At 55.2% G+C, this 20,096-nt stretch overlaps 2 protein-coding genes across 3 annotated transcripts in view; one reads left to right on the plus strand and one right to left on the minus strand.

Annotated features, from left to right (window-relative positions):
* AGAP3 (ArfGAP with GTPase domain, ankyrin repeat and PH domain 3) overlaps positions 1-17,173 on the minus strand; it is a 37,688-nt gene extending 20,515 nt beyond the window's left edge. The window contains exons 1-8 of the mRNA XM_042472227.1: positions 16,638-17,173; positions 13,458-13,545; positions 12,539-12,624; positions 11,249-11,390; positions 10,453-10,587; positions 9,997-10,124; positions 6,100-6,255; positions 1,872-1,964 (exon numbers count right to left, since the gene is read on the minus strand). Of these exons, the coding sequence (XP_042328161.1) occupies positions 1,872-1,964; positions 6,100-6,255; positions 9,997-10,124; positions 10,453-10,587; positions 11,249-11,390; positions 12,539-12,624; positions 13,458-13,545; positions 16,638-16,760 (951 nt within the window). The 5' untranslated portion in view covers positions 16,761-17,173. The remainder of the gene's footprint in view (positions 1-1,871; positions 1,965-6,099; positions 6,256-9,996; positions 10,125-10,452; positions 10,588-11,248; positions 11,391-12,538; positions 12,625-13,457; positions 13,546-16,637) is intronic.
* The window catches only part of TMUB1 (transmembrane and ubiquitin like domain containing 1), a 162,211-nt gene that overhangs the window by 94,786 nt on the left and 47,329 nt on the right, over positions 1-20,096 (plus strand). The gene's annotated exons all lie outside the window — the stretch shown is intronic.

The raw sequence follows: 20,096 nt of genomic DNA on the forward strand, positions 1-20,096 counted from the left end.
TCCTTTGCCCCAAAGACCAGACACCTCCCAGCTGCCCCACGGCGCAAGGAGGCTGCTGCTGCGGGAGGCTCTGGGAGGGACTGAGGAGGCCTCCCTCCTCCCGTGTTCCTGCAACCATGGGCCACTTTCTCCGTCGACCAGCTGGCCAAACGGGGCCTGGATGAGGCTGCAATGGTTGCATTGGCGATGGTGGCACATGTGGGAACAGCAACAACGGGGGGGGGGGGGGGCAGCGGTGGTGGCGACGGCGGCAGGAGCAATATGCTGGGTAATGAAGCAGGGAGCAGCAATAGCCCCCACAGGACTCGTTTGCTCCACAAATCTCCCTTCCACTCACTTTTCGCTAAGAATTTTAACACCAAACTTAATTGTAAAGTCGCGTATTGATTGGAAAATGCAAATGACAATTTAAATGTAATCTAAGCTCCCAGCATGATCCCAGCTCCCTCTGAGAAGGAGAAGCCACCCGGCCCAGGAGGAGCCAGAGAAGGCGGGGGGGGGGGGGGGGGCGGGTGTGTGGGGCGGGACAAGGAGGGCTCCCCTGAAAGTGCCAAGGGTTGGGAGGCAGGCGGCCCAGACAGAGGCCAGAACAGCACTGCCCCTACTCCCTCCTCCCAGAGGAGAGGACCCCCACTTCCCAGCCAGGCCCACTTCTAAGCCCTTCATTTGGCTGGGCATCTGGGGCGAGGGGGGGAGAGGGCTGGCAGAAGCACCTGAGGCTGGAACTGGAACAGCAAGGACCCTCCTCCCCTTGGCTCATGGCTTCTCTGTGGAACGGCAAGGCAAGGCCTGGACAGCCAGCTAGTAATGGGGGGGGGGGACTAGGGGGGTTGTCTGTGGAAGAGCCTCACACTGCCCCCCTCTTCCCCACTGGGTTCTCCTTCCTCTGCCAAAATCCCTTTGGAGTTTGGGGTTGGGGCTGGGGAGAGCCAGTGCCACAAATCCCACATCTACAGAGCTGGGGGGAGCTGCCCTGGTGCCCCATGGAAGAGCCCCACAGCTCCCTACCCCACCCCTCTCTGCCACCTGCTCCAAACAAGACATTCCCACCCGACTCTGCACCCCCAAATCAGACCCAGGCAGCCAAGTGGGCTGGCTGGGCAGCTCCTGTGGCCCCTAAGACCAGCTGGCCGCTCCTCTTTTGTCCGCAAGGGCAGCTCTCCAGGAGAACTCTCCTGGCACTTCTGCCAACCTTGCCTCCCCCATCACACACTAGTTGCCCTTCAGAGGATGGGAGGCTTGAGGGCAGGAAGGGGGGATGCTGATGGACTTTGGCTCCCATCATCACTACCACTGACCATGCAGCCTGGGCCTCATGGGAACTGGAGTACAGGCCAATCTGAAGCCCAACCAGACACTTGGCTAGTATGGAGCCAAAGCCCCCCCTCCATTGCCCCGCAGCCACCTTTTCTGACCAGAAGACCCCTGGAAAGACAATGAGTGGGCAATGTCTTACCATGTGTGGACCACAAACAAAGAGGAACGATGCCCCCAAACCATGCTCCCGACATGTGGGGCAAAGCCTGCATCCCAAGCATCCTGCTCTTACTTCACTCTATCCTTTTCCAGCCCCTTTGTCAACCCTTCCATAGAGCCCCAAAGAAGCAAGCATGATGGGTCCTCAGAGAGTTCTACAGTCAGCATGGAGGGGCTTGATGCAGCAGAAGTCCACTCCCCCTGGCACCACATTTGTACACACATGCACACACACACAGAGCAGGTTACGGCCGCACTTAACATGGAGGAAGACAATGGGCCCGGCAACACAGATTCTCCTGCCCCCAAGAGTTGGGGTTGGGGGATAAGGGGGATGGGCGCGCCTGCCAGCCCCGCTCCCAGTGGGGTGGGTGGGTGGAAGGGGCCCCACGCACCTGTTTAATGGGGATGGCCCTCCCGCTGCCGATGGTGTCCCCCTTGCACTCGGGCGCCTTCTTCTCCCGCTCGACGTCCGTGCCTTTCCGCGACTGGAAGACAAGAAGCAAAGGAAGAGGCAGGCAGCTATTAGCGCTCCGGGACAGGGCAGGGCCAGGGCGGTCAGAGGGCCAGGGAGAGGACCCCATGTGGCCGGAGGGTAGCGTTTGGGGGGCGGGGGCTTGGCCTGGCTTCTGCTCCCCAAGCCCAAGGGGGGTGGAGACAGACAGGAGCAGCGTGAGATGGGGTGGGATGGGGTGCAATGGGGCGAGCCTGGATGAAAGCAGAAGCGGAAACGGAAGCAGCGGCAGAAGCGGAAGCGGAAGTGGCGGCAAAGCCCAGAAAGAAAGGCACCAGCCCTACTAATCCAACCGTTTATTTGGTGAACACACGGGCACCACCATACAAAGTCGCGGATGTCACTGGGCCACAGCGAGCCCCTTACAAAAGAGCATCAACAAGAAACAGCAAGTTTACACTGAGAACAAGATTCTTCAGAGAAGAGAGCGAAAGAGAGAGAGAGAGAGAGAGAGAAAAGGAGAGAGCGCAAAAACTCCAGATCATCATCACCACCACCACCACCAAAACCACCACCACCACCACCATCATCTTAATAAATAACTGGATCAATAAATAATGCTGGAGAGCTACAGTCCGCTGAGAAGCAATCCATCAAAGATGCTTGAGAGATAGTGGAAGATATTGCGAAAGTCACAGCATGGAGCACAATCGATACATTCAAAACCACAAGAATGGCAGGAAGGGAACAGCCTTTGGCTCTTGGCAATTGTCCATCAGTCTGACAAGCCCTTCTGTCTGTCTGTCTTTCTGTCTGTCTTTCTGTCCATCAGGCCAGCCGGCTGGAAGTACCTGCACTCTCAAGAGGGGCCAGAAAGGAGCTGGCAGCCCCCTCGTCCCAAAGCGAGGAATTCAGAAGAGAAGGAGACCCAAAGAGCTGGAGACAGCTGCTCTTTCTGGAGGAAGAAGAGGAGGAAGAAGAGGAGGAAGAAGAAGAAGAGGAGGAGGAGGAGGAGGAGGAGGAGGAGGAATCCATGCAGGAGGAAGGGAAGAGCCGGAGAGCAAGTAGCAGGCGCTAACGGCAGCGGTGGTGGTGGCGGCGGCGGCAGCAGCAAAGCATCCCTTGGTCCCTTCATCTCCTGGCGCTTCCGGGCGGCTCAGTTGGTCCTCCTCTCCCGGTGCCCTTCTGCGACACGCAGCACGCGGACGTCTGGCCCAGCAAAGTCCCGGCCGGCAGACTGTGCAGGCGCAGGCTCTCTCAGAGACTTTACACAGAGGGGGCTAAGGAGGGGTTAGAGGTTCCTGCGAGTCTCCAGGAGGAAGAGGAGTAGGAGTAGGAGTAGGGAGCCCAAGCGGCGGGGAAGGGAGGGCAGGCAGGCCGGCCGCCGCCGCGGCTAATCTGAGCTCACTCCCAGTGCCTGTCCCTGATCCGGCCCTGGAGAGGCAATGAAAAGTGAGAGAATTGGTACTGAGGTGCCTGCTGGGGAGCCACCTGGATCTTCTAATTTGGAAGGAGTTGAAAAGGCCTTTTGGTTGATGAAAAGTTGGAAACATTGGCACATATCTGCAAATATCGAAAGAATAAAGAGTTTGGCATGTTACACTCAGAAAACAGAGGACTGACTCCCTGTCTGTCTGTCTGTCTGTCAGGGGCAAGGCACAGGAAAAGACATAACCAGCGAGTGACAGGAAACCAGAGCCCACTGGCATAGGCATAGTAATTGGCATCAGCATCATCAGAATCAGCATCAGAGAGAAAGGAGAGGCGTCTCTCTGGGAAGGACCAGACGGAGAGAAAGTGGGAGCCTGTCTCCACCTGCTGGCCAGAGGCACAAATAGCACCAGCTCCCCATCACAACCCAAGCTGAAGGGAAGGGGGGCAGCAGGAGGTTTAGGGAGGCAAAGGGAGCAGCCATGGGGAGCCAGCCTCCGAAAGGGGCAGTGCACAGACATGAAGGGACGGGGCAGGAAGGAAGGAGACGAGCCAGGCCAGGAAGGCCAGTGGGGTAGGGGCACCCCCTTGCAAGAGGAACCAAGCCTCCCCTCTCTTCCCCACCCCAGTGACAACTGACACACACCCCACTGCCAATATCCCACTCTCAAACCGAAGGGAAGGCATGTAATAGTGTGCCACACTCACCCCCTGCGAGTGGTAGTGAACAAACATCATCAGCATAAGCCTGTTCCAATGCAAATCCATGGGGATGGGGGGGGGGGGGGAGCTGGGCAGGGGGGGTGATAGCAAGCCATTCCAAACAGAGGCCACCCAGGGCAGCCAAAAAGCCGAGCACGCGAGTGAGTGAGCAGGCAGTGAGCAAGCAGGCGAGCGCAACGCCACTGGCCCCAAAACCCCAGGAGACCCCCAAGCAGCAGAACCAAACTGGAACAGAAGAAAGCGGGGCAAGCAGAGCAGCGGGGGAGGGAGCGGGCGTGTGCAATGGGGCACCAAAGCAAGAGGGGCACACGAGAGAACAAAACCTGTGGCCGGATGAGGCCTCCGTCACCCCACCCCACTTGTAGGGAAGGAGCTGAAAAGGGGGAGCAGTGTTTATGCAAGCAAGACTTGCCACGCTGTGAGGGAGAGGGGGCAGTGATGGCACCCACAATGCTTGGGTCACTGCCAGCAGGTCGCTGGGCCAACTGCCAGGCCTGTTTGCAGAATGCAGCACAGCTGGCAGAAACCATCAGAAACAAGATCCCAAGCCCCCGCCAGCCATGCACCCCACACAATGCCCCACCTCTAGCCCCAGGCCTGTTTCACCCCCCCCCGACACACACACCCCTGCAGCCCACCAGTGCCTGCGTTTGTGGGGGTCTCCATGGGGTGCACAGTTGGTGCACAGAGAGCCCTACAATTGGAGATTTTGAAAAGGAGGAGCAGCAGCAACTCCCACGACCCGCCCCCCTACAAATAAAGCCTCCCTCCACAAAGAAAACCTTCCCTTCCTGCTGATCCTGTGGTTCCCCCAAAGGCCCCCAACCATTGCCACCCCCCAGAGCCCCCTTTGCTGCTTCTTGGCGGGGAGGCTCTGGAGAAAAGAGGGGCAGGACAGCTGCAAGGCCCATTTGGGGAAGGGGCATGCATTTCCCACCACAAAAGTCCACTTGGAAAAGCATTAACCCTTGTAAGCTATTCCCCCCCCCACCGAAATATGGACAAAAACTCTTACTATAATCCTATCCAATGGGGAACACAGCTGACATGTGAAAGATGAAAGTCAAGCAAGGTTCATTTTCTTGCACTGAACAGATCTCAAAAGGAAAGTGGATTTAGGTCCAAAACACACTACAAAAATAATCCGGTTTAACTGCCCTGGCTCAGTAATAGGCAATCCTGGGAATTGCAGTTTATTGTGGCACCAGAGGTCTCTCATTGAGAAGGCTCAATGTTTCTCAAAACTACAGCTCCCAGAATTCCTTAGCATCGAGCCAGGGCAGTTAAAGCGGTCTCAAACTGGGTTATTTCTGCAGTGTGTTTTGGACCTTAATTACTCTGGGCAGGGAAGGCCCCCAACTGGTACACTTTTGGACTAAAAGAACAAGGGGGGTGGGATTTTCCTTGTAGGATTGCCAAAAGAAGGGGCTCCTCCCCCCACCAGCGGTCTGGCAGGCACTCCTTGTTCTTGCACACAGTTGTCAAAGGGAGAGGAGCCCCCTCCAGTCTTCAATCTGGCAACCCTGGTTCCTTTCCATGCCACTACTTATCACCCAGCAATGAGAAAGGGGGACAGGGCTCTTCCCAACCATTTGGGGGCTGCTCCCTCCTAAAGAAAAGGCTGCCAGTCGGGGCAGAGCATGAGCAGGTGCACAGTCTCCAGCAGAACAAGCTTGACCGGAGACATTGCCCCTTCTTTTCCTTGGGTTCCCTTCCAAGCTCCGCTTGCTGTTGTTGTCCTCTGCCAAAACAGACAGGCATTTCCCAGGGTCTCATCCTGAAGCCCCCTCCCCACCCTTTAAGGCCCCTGCAGTGCAAAGGCACTTCTGATGGTCATCAAACCGTAGGGGAAACCTCAGGGCTTGCAGGAACGCCCTGGCAAGGCCAGCCGTGTGCCAGTCCTTTGCCCTGGGCACCTGGGGGGCAAGGAGGCCGGGAACCCACCCCGCACAACGCAGCCTGACTCACTGAAAGACGGTTTGGAAGCCCCCCTCCCCCACCGGGCCGGGACTCACTGTGAAGATGTTGGACCGGCGCTTGGACTGCTTGCGGATGGGCGTTGGCGTGTTGGAGGCGGCAATGGTCTCGATCCGCAGCTCCCGCTGGCTGATGCTGGGGGTGGAGGGCACGGAGGACGAGTAGTCGCTGAAGGCCCCACTCCCGTTGGCCGCCTGTGGGGAAGGAGGAAGGGGGTAGGGTCTGCCACCTTAGGATCCCTATCTTGCCTGTCTCCAGACATGGGGCTTGGGGCAGCTGACACACAGACTAAGCAAACACACCGCTGACATGCAATCATAACAAAAACCATTACAAAGCAATTAAATAAGCTGTCCTAGGAAAACCAGCACTAATTTAAAACAGCTTAAAAGCATTTAAACAGAACAATGAGAACACAAGGACTTGCCCCCCCCCCCCGACCCCCCTGAAACAGTTGTGAAGAGCCTGCCCCAATGGAAGGAAAAGGGAGACGCCTCCGAGACACCAAAGGGGTGCTGTCTCTTGTGGGACCATAAGGAAGCCCCCCACCCCAGACTCTCCTGCACCAACCAGGCCAGCCTCCTGGCCTTACTGCTGGAAACGCTTGACCATTGCTCCAAACCAGGAAGGGAGGGAGGGAGGGAGGGAGGGAGGGAGGGAGGGAGGAGGGAGGGGGGGGGCCAGGGCTGGCCTGGAGGGAGGGGGGGGTTTGGGGGGGGAAGGCAGGGGAGACGGGGTTTGTGGATTCTGCCCCCCCCCTCTCTCCATGGACCCAGAAGCCCCCCGGGGCAGGAAGGAGGAGATCTAATGGATCTCAAGAAAGAAAATTCCAAGAGAGAAGGAGCCAGCAGGTCATTGGCTTTGAATGGCTGGAAGGGGGCAGGCCAAGCGTCCAGAGGGAAAAGCTGCATGTCGAACTTTAAAATATGAGAACAAGACAAACCCCTTTAGGCCGGGAGGACAAGCTAAGCCTCTGTTTCACAATGATGCAAGAAAGACTTGTTTTAAATGTGGTCCTCTTCGATATGGCTGCGAGGGAAACAGGCTCCAGGTGCTGCTACTGCTTCAGTTAAGCTGCACAAAGTGCCAGATGCCCCTCAGACCACCAAAGAAAGTGCTCTTCTTCACAATAAGACCGGAAAGAATTTCAGCGCCGAGCGACTGAGTAACAACAAATGCTGGGTTACCTTAGATAGAGGTGCTGATGTAACTTTGGTGAGGGAGAACGTTTAATGCCTACCTCGGGCATCATCCCTCCCAAAACCACAAGCATTAAAGGCATCCAGGGAGACTCCGAGGGCCGAGGCAAGAAGACATTCTCGGCAATGGGAAGGGGGAACCTATGAAGCGGGTGCTACTTCTGACCAGGCAGATCCCGTAGTAGGTGTGGATCGGACGGGACAGGATGCCCAGATAGATGTTGGCACTAGAGGGCAAAAGACTGCATTTCCTGAGATAAACTTGGGAGGCAGAGGGTGACAATATATCTTCTCGCTCAGAGAATGCAGTGCTTGGTAAGCAGATCGAGGAAAAGATTCAAGAGACGCAGCATCTTGCGGCCAGCAGTACACCAGCTGAAGAAAAGGTGGCGAGAAACTGACCACAGGAAGAGAGGCAGATCCCCATGTAGCTTCACTCACTCCAACCAACAAGGAGGAAGCAAAAGACTTCCGCAGGAATAGCATCCAACAGCCCTAAGAGCTAGTTTATACATGGCAGATTACATACCTATCCCAACTGCAAGCCTCCCGGAAGTGGCCACGCGTGGTTCGTGGAAGTGGCTTTGGTGGAAACCTCCAGGAGGGTCAGATTCTTAAGTGAGACGACCTCACAGCGCCTTTGGAAATGCCTCAAAACCAGAATTGACCATCCAGCCATTCCTGGCCCAACTACATTTTAAAAGGCCCAATTAAATCCAGTAGACAAGATTGTGCAAGTAACTGGGATGAGTGGCTGGGATGCTTCCTGCTTGATGGCAGGAAGTTCCTCAAGAGTCCGCAGAATCCCCCCCCCCAATAGCTCTGAATTAATGTTTGAGAGGAAAGTGAGGGGACTCCTGCCATGTAGGAAGAATCCATGGGAAGAAAAGGCAGGCCAGCCAAGGTGCCAGCAGTGCCAAATGGGACGGGGTTCAGAAAGAGGCTCAGCAATGGCCGTGAGTGTTGTGGCATTGCAGGAAGGCATGGACCGGGCTCAGCCATGGCCAACATTTCCAGGAAGCACCACAAAAGCTGGGAAGGACCCTTGGCCATCAGGGACCGTGACGTAGGCCACATCTGGGGGAAGAAGCAAAGACCAAAGTGATGCTGTATGTGCCAACCGGCCAAAGCCACGCCGGACCAGGGAGTGCTGGCCCTCACGTGTCTCTCTGTCCACTGAGGGTGGCCCTGACTTGTCTGACATGTTGGAGGAAATATGCAAAGGCCTGACTCAACTGACTAAAACATGCAGCAAGAAGCCAAGAAGGAGCAGTGTGCTCAAAGAGTGCAGAGATACATGGAATCGCCTCCTTTAAAACCAGCACCACAGAGTGAAGGGTGGCATGGTTGGCACTGTGAGGAGGAAGAGGCGCTGGGGACGGAGGGGGCAACTGAGCCTGGAGTGCGCAGGTAGGTTCTGCGTGGGGTTTGAGAAGAGGGCAAGCCGAAGTGCCTCTGAGAGGGTTGGAGGGAGAGAAAGGGGTCCAGGTTGAGTGGTTGGAAAGGGTCTGAGCTGGCTGTGAGGAGAGCGTGGTGCTCTATATAAGTAACAGGCTGCTTTATGTTTAATCTCTGTAAGTAAGAGGAGCTTTTGGGTTTGCTTTTCATACACCTATGTGGCCTAGGTGTTTGTGGCGGCAGGATTGAAGGTGGAAAGGGCCTCCAGCCAGGGATAAAAACAGTATAAATCCTCATAGGAACCTTGAGGGCATTTAGACTGGCCCCACAACTGGCAGAGGCGGGGGTCAGGGAAGTCTCTCACGCTGACCGTTTGTAGCGAGCGCCATAGAAGGCTTTCCGTTTGAGGGGTTGAGTGCAGAGAACCCCACAATCGGTGAGGGCAGGAGTGGGGTGCAGGCAGAGACCCTCCCTGGGACCCTTTGGATGCCCTTGTGGTCCAAGGGAGAGTCTTTGTCAGGACTGCATCCTTCCAAGGAAGTGGCTAAAATGAGGACCCAGATTGTTTGTTGGTGGCAATTAGCTTACACTTTGTAAAGCGCTGAGGGAGTGCTTAAGTATAGAAATGTACTTTTGCTATTTGTCTGTGTGAACCCCCCCCCCCAGAAACCACCACCGTGAATTAATGGCTGCCACCAGAGACACCATGAACACAGGCTTCCCAGTTTCTCCTTTGTAGCGTCCTCTGAGAAGGAAATAATACCAAAGCAATGATTTATTAAACAGAAGACCAGTTCAATACCTATGAACCCTGACCCTAACCCACACCTGCCACTGCCCCTCACTCGCACCCCAGCTCCGACCCTGACTCTAACTCCCAGCGGACTCACTGCAAAAACCATCAGCCTTTTCAAAACCCCGCCCCAGAGGGCCAGCCAATCACCAGCCTCTCCCGACATTCCATGCTCTCACCCTCCCAACAGACCCTTGCCTTATTCCATCTACTCCACAACGCATACCTTGCCTCATTGACCTAATAAAGGCAACAACGCTTTTCAACAAAGGTTCCTGACATCACACCCTTCTCTTCACAGACACACAAACGCCAGAAAGGGATGGCAGATCCCCGCTGCCAGAAGGGGACACTGGAGGGGGGTCAGGGCAAAGACCAGTCTGCCAGGAAGGAAGCTGAGGCATGGGGGAGGGGAGCCCAGAGTGGTAGCTGGAAGGGGTCTGAGGACAGACCCCAAGCCCCCTCCCCTCCCCGCTCTTCCCTCTCTTGGAGGGAGTCCTCTGGGCCCCTTGAAGGACCTCCTCCCCACAGGACCCCCTCCTCACCTGGTTGATGTGAACGGAGGGGATGGAGGAGGCCGAGACGGAGGAATGGCTGGGTGAGTTGGGCAGCGACTTGCAGGGGCCAATGGAGAGCTGCTGCTTCTTTCGGAGGGCCACCACCTTCTGGGCCACTGGGGAGGGGAGGGAGAGAAGGAGGTCAGGCCATCCGGGAGGAGGGCAGTGGGAGGAAGGGGGTGCTGCTTGGGCAATGGACTTCCTTCCTCCTCAAGGAGGGACCCATCTCTGAGGGCGGGTGAGTGGGTGGGTGGGTGCCACCCACTTTCTCCCTCCCCAGCCCTTCAAAGCACTGCAGAGGTTGGAAACTGCTGCTTGGCGAAAGGAACCTTCTGGAACCTGGTGCAGCAGCCGGCCGGAAGAAAAGGTGACTGAAGTGTGTGAGCCACAGCCGGCCGGCCCCCCTGCACCCCCCGGGCCCCCTTCCTGCCCCCTTGCACCTACCGTCCTGGAAGACCCGCTCCACATTGAGGCCGTAGGTGGCACACGTCTCGTAGTAGGTGCAGCGCTTCAGGTCGTTGGAGAGCTTCCTGGCCCGGGAGTCATCTATCACCCGGGGATTGGTGGCACTGATGGCATCTGCAGTGGGCAAACGGTCAGCAGCCAGTCAGAGAGGGGGATGGGCCCTGAGGGCCAGCACCCACCCCACACCCCTCCCCTCCTAAGGAAGCCAGGGACCCCCGGGGGCCAAGGACCCACTGCCCCCATGCTGCCGGGGTGGGGGGCATTGTCTGCACATAGAACTGGGGGGAGCTCCAACACACTCTCACTCTTGCACTAAGTGTGCACAGAAATGGGGGGGGGGGGCTTCAGTTTTCTGCAACTCCCCCAGGCATGCTCAGTTTTCTTGCTCTGAGGAGGGTGAGGGGCTGCCATTAGCACTACTGAAGGAACCACAGAGACACACTGCCCCCTCTCTTCAGGGCAGCACACCCCCCCCCCACTGCATTACATCCACATACTCCTGACCAAGAGGTTCCTGCCCAGGGAGGGTCAGCCTTGGGGAGGGGTCCAGCCCTTGTGTCTTGACGAAAGGGTTACCTGGCTTCTGCGTGTGGCCACTTCCATTTTAATAGGCCTCAGGGAGTGTTCCCTCGTGGGACCCCCACATCCCTTGCACTCTGCAGTGGTGCAGCCCACACTTGTAGGGTGGGGGGGCATCCCAGGGTAAAGTGAAAGGGCAGACCACCTGCTTCCACCCCCAGGTGTTCCCCCACAGCCCCCGCACCCCCCTGCTCACCTTGGGTGCCCACCAGCACCATGGGCACCTCGGAGGTGTTGCGGTAGCTGCAGAGGCGCAAGTAGTAGTTGTAGACGGTCTGGAAGCTGATCTCGTCCTCCAGGCTGAAGACAAAGACCACTGCGTCCACCCAGGCTGCAAACTGGAGAGAGAGGAGAGAATTGGGAAATCTTAAGAGTTGGAAGGGACCCCAAGGTCTAAGGTCTTCGAAGGGGAAGAATCTACTTCAGCCAATAAAATCTAGGCTAAGTTCAGTCACCCAGAGGGCCTTTTCCATCGCAGCTCCGAAGCGATGGAATGACCTGCCGAAGGAGATCCGCGACATTTCTACTCTTACAGCCTTTAAGAAGGCTCTTAAGACGGATCTCTTCCGGCAGCCTTCCCTACCTAGTTCTACTCCCCATTTACTATGACTTATGTCACTCTGTCCACCAATTCTTCTCTTAAATTTAATGAGAAGAATTAAATTAAAATTAATTAAAATAAAATCCTTGCCTCAAGAAGAAGAGCCCTCCCTCCCTCCATCCCATCATCATTATCATCATCATCATCATCATCATCATCATCATCAGACCTGGGAGGGAGTGAAAAAGAGAGGCCCAACTTCCATCAGGCCTAACAGTGAATGTACTCACTTCGCTCTCTTTAATTTTATTGTATTTTATTTTATTATCTTTATTTTTACTGTTGTAACCCGCCTGGATTCCTTGTGATTGGGCAGGCTATAAATTATGATGATGATGATGATGATGATGATGATGATGATGATGATGATGTAGCTGGACCCACATCGGCCACATAGGGAAAGCACTCCTAAGAGATGCCCATCCAACCTCCACTTAAAGATCTCCAAGGACGGAGAGAGCCCACCACCCTTCAAGGCCATCCATATTCCACTGCTGGACAGCAAGGAGGTTATTTCTAATGTTGAAGTGGAGCCGAGACCATTGCTTCACGTTGTAATCTGCCTAAAAGCAGAAAACAAGCCGGATCCACCTTCTGCGTGGCGTCCCTGGCTGACTTGCAGAATTGGGGCTCAGGGGGGCAGAGACCCTCATGAATAGCCCCTGGCCTGACTCCAGTTCCCGAGAGAGAGAGAGAGAGAGGGGGGGGCAGCCCCCACCCCAGGGCTTGTTTAGGGTCATTCAAAGCCATTCTGCTCATGGGTCCATCCCCCCTCGCTGCCGCTCCTGGGGGGAGCTATAGCATGACAGAGTGGGAAGGGACCTCAGGGGACATCCAGTCCAACCCACTGGCAGCACAAGGGATTCGGCTAGGACCACATCTCACCTGCAGCTCGGGAGGCCCTCCTTCATCTCGAATCAGCAACAGGTAACTCTGGCCGTCCACCACAATCTCCTTTTTGAACCGGCCACCTGGAGATGCAGGATAAAGAACATCAGGCTCAAAGTTAGGGCCCTTTCCTCGGCTTTGCGTCCTGTTTCAGAGGGGCGAGGGGGTCCTCTCTTTCTCCCCCGACAGGCATTCACTCCCCTGGGTCCCCCAACCACAGCCGGAGATGGTCATGGCCCCTCAACACCTCCCCCCCGGGGCGCAAGCCTACATTGTATCCCAGCTGCAGCCATGGGCCAAACAGGGGATAGGGACCAACCAAGAGGTCTTGAGTCAGAAAGCAGCCCCTGTGGCTCTGGTGACTAGGCTGAGGGGCCAACTTGTGTGGGTCTGGGGGCTGGCCCCACTCCCCCAGCAGGGACTGCATGCTCCCTTAAGTGGCTTTTTCTTCCAAACCCAAAGCTCCACTTGTCACTTCTGAGTCCTGAAGCAGCCCCAATGTCCCAAATGGCCCCAATTGGGGGGGGGGGCCATTCAGTCCACCTCCTCATCGCGTGAAGATTGCAGGGTGGTGGGGGTGGTGCAGACCCTCCCAAAGGAAAAGTGATTGTGACCCAGAGGAAGGCATCCATTCAATCCCCCACACATGCATTAGGGTGCACTGTCTCATGGCCCCCTTCCCTTCACAGCCCTATCTGAGAAGGACAGGGAAAGCAGACCCAGGGCCACTTATGGAGAAACCCAGGCAGAAATGCCCACAGGGATGGGAGGGACCAAGACCCACAGAGGCTTTCAGCCCTGCGTGAACGATGTGGCAACACACTCACAGGCTGACAAACGTTCTATCCTTGTGTACAGAGGTGACCCCTTGCTGCCCCTGCAAGGCTCCCCCCTCGCCGTCTGCCCTCCGGCTCACCTTCAGGGGACTCCTCCTGGACATAGGTGCCTGTCAGGTAGCGATGGACCAAAGCTGATTTCCCGCTGGAGAGGTTTCCCACAATCCCCTGCAAGACAAAAGCTGGGCTGAGGACAGCTGCGATGGGGACACAGCAGACACACGAATGGGCTTGGGGGAAAGGGGGGCAGCCCCATCCTTCTTTTCTTGTGGGGGATTGGGGTGTGTGCTTCATGCCAGGCCTGCCAAAGGAACTGGTGGCAACCAAATGAGAGAGAGGGGGTGGGTGGCGGCAAGATATTATCAGCCGTGACATTCTTGTTCTGGGTTGGTTTGCCGGGATGAAGCTTGGAAGCACTGACTGACAGGTGCTTCCTGAAGAGGCGCCCATGTTCCCGATTCACTCCACAGCCGCTAGCCTTTGGGGCAGGGGTCTGTTGAGTCTTCTCTTTCATTCAACGGGTAGAAAAATACAGGGAGAGTCTGTCTGGAGGTCTGGGACCAGTGTCACCAGTGTATGGACAACGCCCGGCTCTATTTCTCCTTGTCATCCAACTCCAAGGGAGCTGTCGGTGCTGTTGGCCATGGTCTGGGCGAGGGAGAGCAAACTGAAATATAATCCAGACTAGAGAGAGGTGCTCCTGGTCAGTCAAAAGGCAGGTCAGGGAACAGGGATCCAGCCAGTGCTGGATGGGGTTACGCTCCTCTTGAAGGTGCAGGTCAGCAGCTTAGCTGCTCTCCTGGACTCAGCTGCGGCCAGGAGGGCCTTTGCTCAGGGAAAACCAGTGCACCAGCTGCCCCTGTTCCTTGGGACACTTGCCTTGATCAGTTCCCATTTGGACTACTGTAACACCTTTGAAGACTGTTCTGAAATTTCAGACGGTCAGAAGAGCTGCAGCCAGATTGTTAATTAAGGCTGGTCAAAGGGAGTACACAGCCCCCCGTTTGGGACTCCACTGGTGGGGCTGCCACAATAGAAAAGGGCTGGTTACGACCTCTAAAGCCCTGCAGGACTTAGGTCCAGGCTGCCTGAAGGACCGCATCTTCCCAAATGAGCCCATTAGAGCTCCGTGTGGAGAGGCCCTTCTCTTTCCAACACGTTCTCAGGTTCATTTGGTGGGAAAACGGGGGACAGCGGGGCCTTCTTGGTGGACGCTCCTCCCAGACTCAAGGACTCTCTCTCAGGGGAGACAGGATGGCTCCCAGCCAGCAAGGAAAAACTTCCCTATTCCGTCACCCTTTTAGGAAGGGACTCTTTTATTGATGTGCTGTGTTGCTGTATTTATCTTTTAGTGATTATAAAATGATTTAGGTCTATAGATTGTTTTATTATTTTTAAATAACATTTGATGCTCTTGTACAGCTTTTAATCTGTACTAGTTTTAGTAATTGTAAGATGCCTTCAATCAGTCCTCTTATGGGGGAAAGGTGGGATCCAAAGGAATCATCACCACAACCCCAGAGGATCCAGAAATTAGGTCTTGCAGACTCCTTCCTGGCTTCCCTTTGGATGCTGCCCAGTAAAAGCCAGCTTCCCAGTCAATCTGCGGCTCCCCACCTGCTCTCCCCCATCCTGGCAGACTGAGCCCAAAGGTGCAATTGCAGCTGGAGGTCAGAACCAGACCAGGAAGGGGGCTCTTAGGGCCTTCATGCCCCCCATGTGTCAGGGCAGGGGTGAGAGGGGCACACCAGCCCCTCCAGCCATGAGACATGCCAGTCACAGTATCAGACAGAGTCCTAGAGTCAGAAGATACCCCAAGGGGCCATCGTCCAAGCCCCCCATGCCATGCTGGAAGACATCATCTGAGCCCAGTCCTGCAGCACAATCCTGTGCTGTGCTGCAGGAGCCACACATGAGGCTGCAGAGAAGCACAAGGCTTGGCCCCTGCAGAGTCTGGGTGCTCCTGGCCTGCTCCTCCAGCTGGCAAGTGAACGAGAGAATGAGCCCTTCCTGCTCCTGGACACAAAGCCTGCTCCTCGCAGAAGACAGAGGTGAACCGAGGAGCCGCACAGGCTGCCTGCGATCCTTGCTCTTTTGCCACTGGCAAGTTGCTGTGCTGCTATCGCCCAGGAGGTGGCGCCATTTCCCTTCACAGACAGCTGAGCAAAGCCGGGTCAGAGCCCTCCCTGGGCAATTTGGGAACTCCCTTCAGGGCCACAGTTGCAGCAGTTCGGTCCCATTTTGGCTGATATCAGGCCCCACAATCCTATGGAATACACTCAGCCCTCCATATCCACGGATTCCTTATCCACGGTTTGAAAAAGTCAATATATATAGATGTAAATGCCAAACAGAAAACCTTGATTCTGTCATTTTATACAAGGGGCACCATCTCTATGCCATTGTATTTAATGGGACCTGAGCATCCACTGGTTTTGATATCCATGGGAGATCCTACAACCAAACCCCAGCAAATACCAAGAGCCCACTGTACTAAGATTGGTAGTTGCACGGTATTTTGAACCCTTGACAGACAGCACCAGTGTCTCATCAAACCACAAATTTCAGGATTCCATAGTGTTGTGATGTCTGATGGCAGCCAAAGTGGGATCACGACAACTGCGTGGGATGAAAGAGACCCCCTTCCTCTCGCACAGCCCCTTTGGGGCAGATGCAGCCCCCCGATGCTTGGGGGCTTATCAAACAGCCCTAAGGGTTGAAGACCACCCTCCCAGCAGCACTATTTGACTACTATTTCTAACTACAGTGGGTCCTCGCCTTACGCGGGGATCCGTTCCGGATCCCTCCACGTAAGGCAATTTCCGCCTATGCTCAAGCCCCATTGCAAACAATGGGGCTCGTGCATGGTGGCGCAGCGGCGCGGCAGCGCACAGGGCGCAACTGGCATGCGCACCCATTCAATTGAATGGGACGCGCCGCCCCTTCTGCCCCACGCGCGCCCCGCGGCTTGAGTGCGTATGCTCAAGCCGCGTAAAGCGCGCCCGCGTAATGCATAACTTTGTGTTCACAATCTAGTATGTTTTATTAGACCTTTTAATGTGCTGCCAGTTTTCATTCACTCCCCTGTAAAAAATATCCATTGGGGACCCTTCCTTGGCTGAGCCCCCCCCCCCCCCGGCCGGGGCCCGCCCCCCCCCCCCCGCTTTGGTGGCAAGTAAAAAGGTCTGTTCCCATGGCAACAGACCCCCAGCCCTCCCCCAAACCATGCCCCCCTCCCCTGTGACCCAGGAGGCACTCACCACTTTGAGCTCAGGCACCGAGCGGCTGAGGGTCCATTCCTGGCTGTTCACGAAGGAGTCTGCAGAGAGGAAAGAGAGAGCCAAATGAGAGCAGACCCAAAGGGCCAAAGCCTCTCCCCACATTTACAGAGGGGCAGAGGGAGCATTTGCAAGAGCAGAAGGCGGTCGGGTGGTGGCGGCTGGGGCTGCCCCACACATCAGGGGGCAGTACAGCAGTTTGGGGGTGGGAGGGAAGCCCATCCACACCAGAGTGGGTTTAAAGCCATTTGTGTCTCCTTTTCCTGCCCCAATCCAAACTGCCCCAAACCAGTGCCTGGCCAGCCCCTTCCACCCCCACCTCCACCCCATGGGGAAATGGACAGACAAAGTGGCCACCCAAAACACCCCTGAGAGGAAAGAAAACAGGGGCAGCAGCAACAATGGTAGGGGGCTGTGCCAGGCAGCCTCCGTGGACATTTTGACGCTGGGCACCCCAATGAGGACTCTCCCCCCAGGCAGCCACAGCTGTCAAGCCAACAGACAAGTAATAGCAATAGCAAGTACATTTCTATACCGCTTATCAGTGCAGTTAAGCACTCCCTTGGCGGTTTACAAAGTGTAGGCTGATTGCCCCCAACAATCTGGGGGCTCATTTTAGTCACTTCCTCGGAAGGATGCCAGCCTGAGTCAAGCTTGAGCCCTTTTGCTGGTATTGAACTGGCAAGCTTATGGCTTTTGTGAATGAGTGGCTGCAGGACAGGCATTGAACCCCTGCGCTGCCAGGGCTCTATAAGATGATGCCCCTGTGGCCTCTCACAGGGACTGGGCAGAACCCACAACAGCCAGCCTCAGGACACCTTCCCCCTGGGTTGTGGGTTGCATCTGTGTGCGCAAAGGGGGCGGGAAGCTGCAATCCAGGATGGGGAGCAAGAAGGAGGGAAGGGCTCAGAGCAAGCTTGCTTTCTGCTGCTCCAGAGACTGGGGCCTGATGCAGCCGATTCAGGTGGGAAGGAAAGAGATTCCCATTCAACTCTCGGAAGGACCTCTGGGCTGTAAGGGCTGCTCCACAAGAGGCCTCTCCTGCCTTGGGGCGATCTAAACAAGGGTTGGAATCTGGACATCTCTTGGGAGTGGCTGTGGACCCTTGCACAAGGTGACCAGATGGCCTCCTTTTCCAGGACATGCCCTACATTTCAGCTTTCTGCCCTGGAGGCATTCCAAAAGGTCCTCCATTTTGTGCAGCAGCAGCATGACTTGATATGTATAGGAATGCTTTTAGCTTTCATCTGGTAATGTCCCACTTTTTCCTCAGATATCCTGCATTGTGTGGTGCCTTGTCCTCCTTTGCAGTTATGAGCCTGGCCACCCTGTCCCTGTGTGGCAGAACGGGGCAGGGCTAGGTGGCCCTTGGGGGCCCCTTCCTGATCTTACTGTCGGTGATGCCATTGGGCACCTCCCGCCTTGTTTCCTGGGACAGAGAAGAGGGCTTGCTGCTGGCTGGAAGCCCCTCCTCCCTCCGAGACCCCAAGGCCCCATCTTCAAAAGGGGAAGAAGAGGACCCAACAATGATCCTCCAGTTAGTCTGAAGATCAATCCGAAGATTCTGGAGCAGATCCTTAAACAGAGAGTCTGTAAATCTAGAAGGCAATGCCATCATCATAAAAAGTCAACATGGGTTTTCAGAGAAAAAGTCAAGCCAGACAAATCTAATCTCCTTCTTTGATAAAATGACCACCTTGTAAATGAAGGGAATGCTGGTGATATAGTATTCTTGATTTCAGTAAGGCCTTTGACATTGCCCCTTGACATTCTTGCAAAAAGCTTGTAAAATGTGGGCTAGACAAAGGCAACTGTTAAATGGATCTGTAATTGGTTGACCGGCCGAACCCAAAGGATGGTCAGCCATGGCTCCTTTTCATCCTGGAGAGAAGTGACCAGTGGGGTGTCCAGTGGGGCTCTGTCCTGGGCCCAGTGCTATTCAACATCTTTATCAATGACTTGGATGACAGAATTGGGGGAATACTTATCAAATTGGCAGACACCAAATTAGGAAGAGTAGCTAATACCCCAGAGGACAGGATCAAGATTCAAGGCGACCTTAATAGGTTAGGAAGCTGGGCCAAAGCTAAGAAAATGAACTTCAATATGGAGAAATGTAAGGTATTGCACTTAGGGCAGAAAAATGAAATGCACAGATATAGGATTATGGGGGAGACCTGGATGAAATGCCAGTGGCGAGATCAAGCGACAGGAAAAGAGCCAACGCGGGCCGAGTGCCGGCCACCATCGTAGGACACAAAGGCCACAAACGGACCATGGACACAATCACTGGCCGGTTCAGTATTCGTCAAGGGGTCGGCGAATACAAACAAAGGGTTTCACGCGCCGGCAGTGCTGCTCGAATACTGGAGCACGCAGAGTTACCCAACATATGAAACTTTTGGCGGTAACCCGCCACCCGTTATAAGGCCCCTGCCTCCCGCGCTTTTTCCCCAGTCCGCAATTTTTTTTCCGCCAAGCAGGCGATGGAAGAAGCCAGTGGAGCAGGACACTGAGGGGCGACGGGTGGATTGTAGTATTCGCAGATGACCACTCGAAGAAATACTGTTACAGGTAAGCAACCTGTCCTTCTTCTTCGTGGTTCTGCGAATCATACAATGGGTTTAGACTGACAAGCTTAGGTCAGCGCGGAGGGAGCGTCCTGAAACCAAACTATGGTGAACCAAGGGTATATTATATTGCAACAATAAACACCTTGAACCATAAAAAGAGTCAGCCTTTTTGTCATGCAAAGGCAAACCCACAGCAATAACATGCAAAAACCTGAGAAGGGGAAAAAGGTCATGCAAGACAGTCCCTTGGAATTGTCAAACCAACATTCAACAGAATGTAAAACAGTGCATATGTCATACACTGAAACACAAACCATCAGTATTGCAATCAATGCAACCCTGAACCAACACAGCCCTCCCGAAAGCTGCGTCTCGGATGCTCTGGTGTCCAGCCTTAGTGCTTATAAAAGTCAATGGCTGGGACCAGACAGCAGACTTACAGACATCCTCCAAGGGAATCCCCGACAGGAATCAAGGAGCTGACACGCTCTTGTGCCAGGAGAGGTTTGCCCAACAGTTCATAGCAGAAGTGGATGTACCAGCCACCCATTTGGAAAACCTTGTCAGACACGGCAACCCTTTCTCTCGGTTCCGAGTACATTGGAAAAGTCTCTCGGACTGACTGGAGGCAGCACTTCTGTCTAGAAAACCAGCGCTCTCCTGACTCAAGAGATGCAGGCTCGCTCCTCTGAATGGGTTGGATGCGAGAGTGGGCAACACAATGTCCTGACAAGTGGAAAGCAGACACACCTTAGCAAAAAAGTAAGTCTGTCCAAAGACCACCTTGTCCTTGTGAAACCCTCAGGAAGGGCTGGTCCCTCCGTAAGGCACAGTTCGCCCCCGGCGCAGAGGTGATGGCGCACAAGAA

Source organism: Sceloporus undulatus, chromosome 6 (assembly GCF_019175285.1).
Source record: "Sceloporus undulatus isolate JIND9_A2432 ecotype Alabama chromosome 6, SceUnd_v1.1, whole genome shotgun sequence".
NCBI classification, from domain to species: Eukaryota; Metazoa; Chordata; class Lepidosauria; order Squamata; family Phrynosomatidae; genus Sceloporus; species Sceloporus undulatus.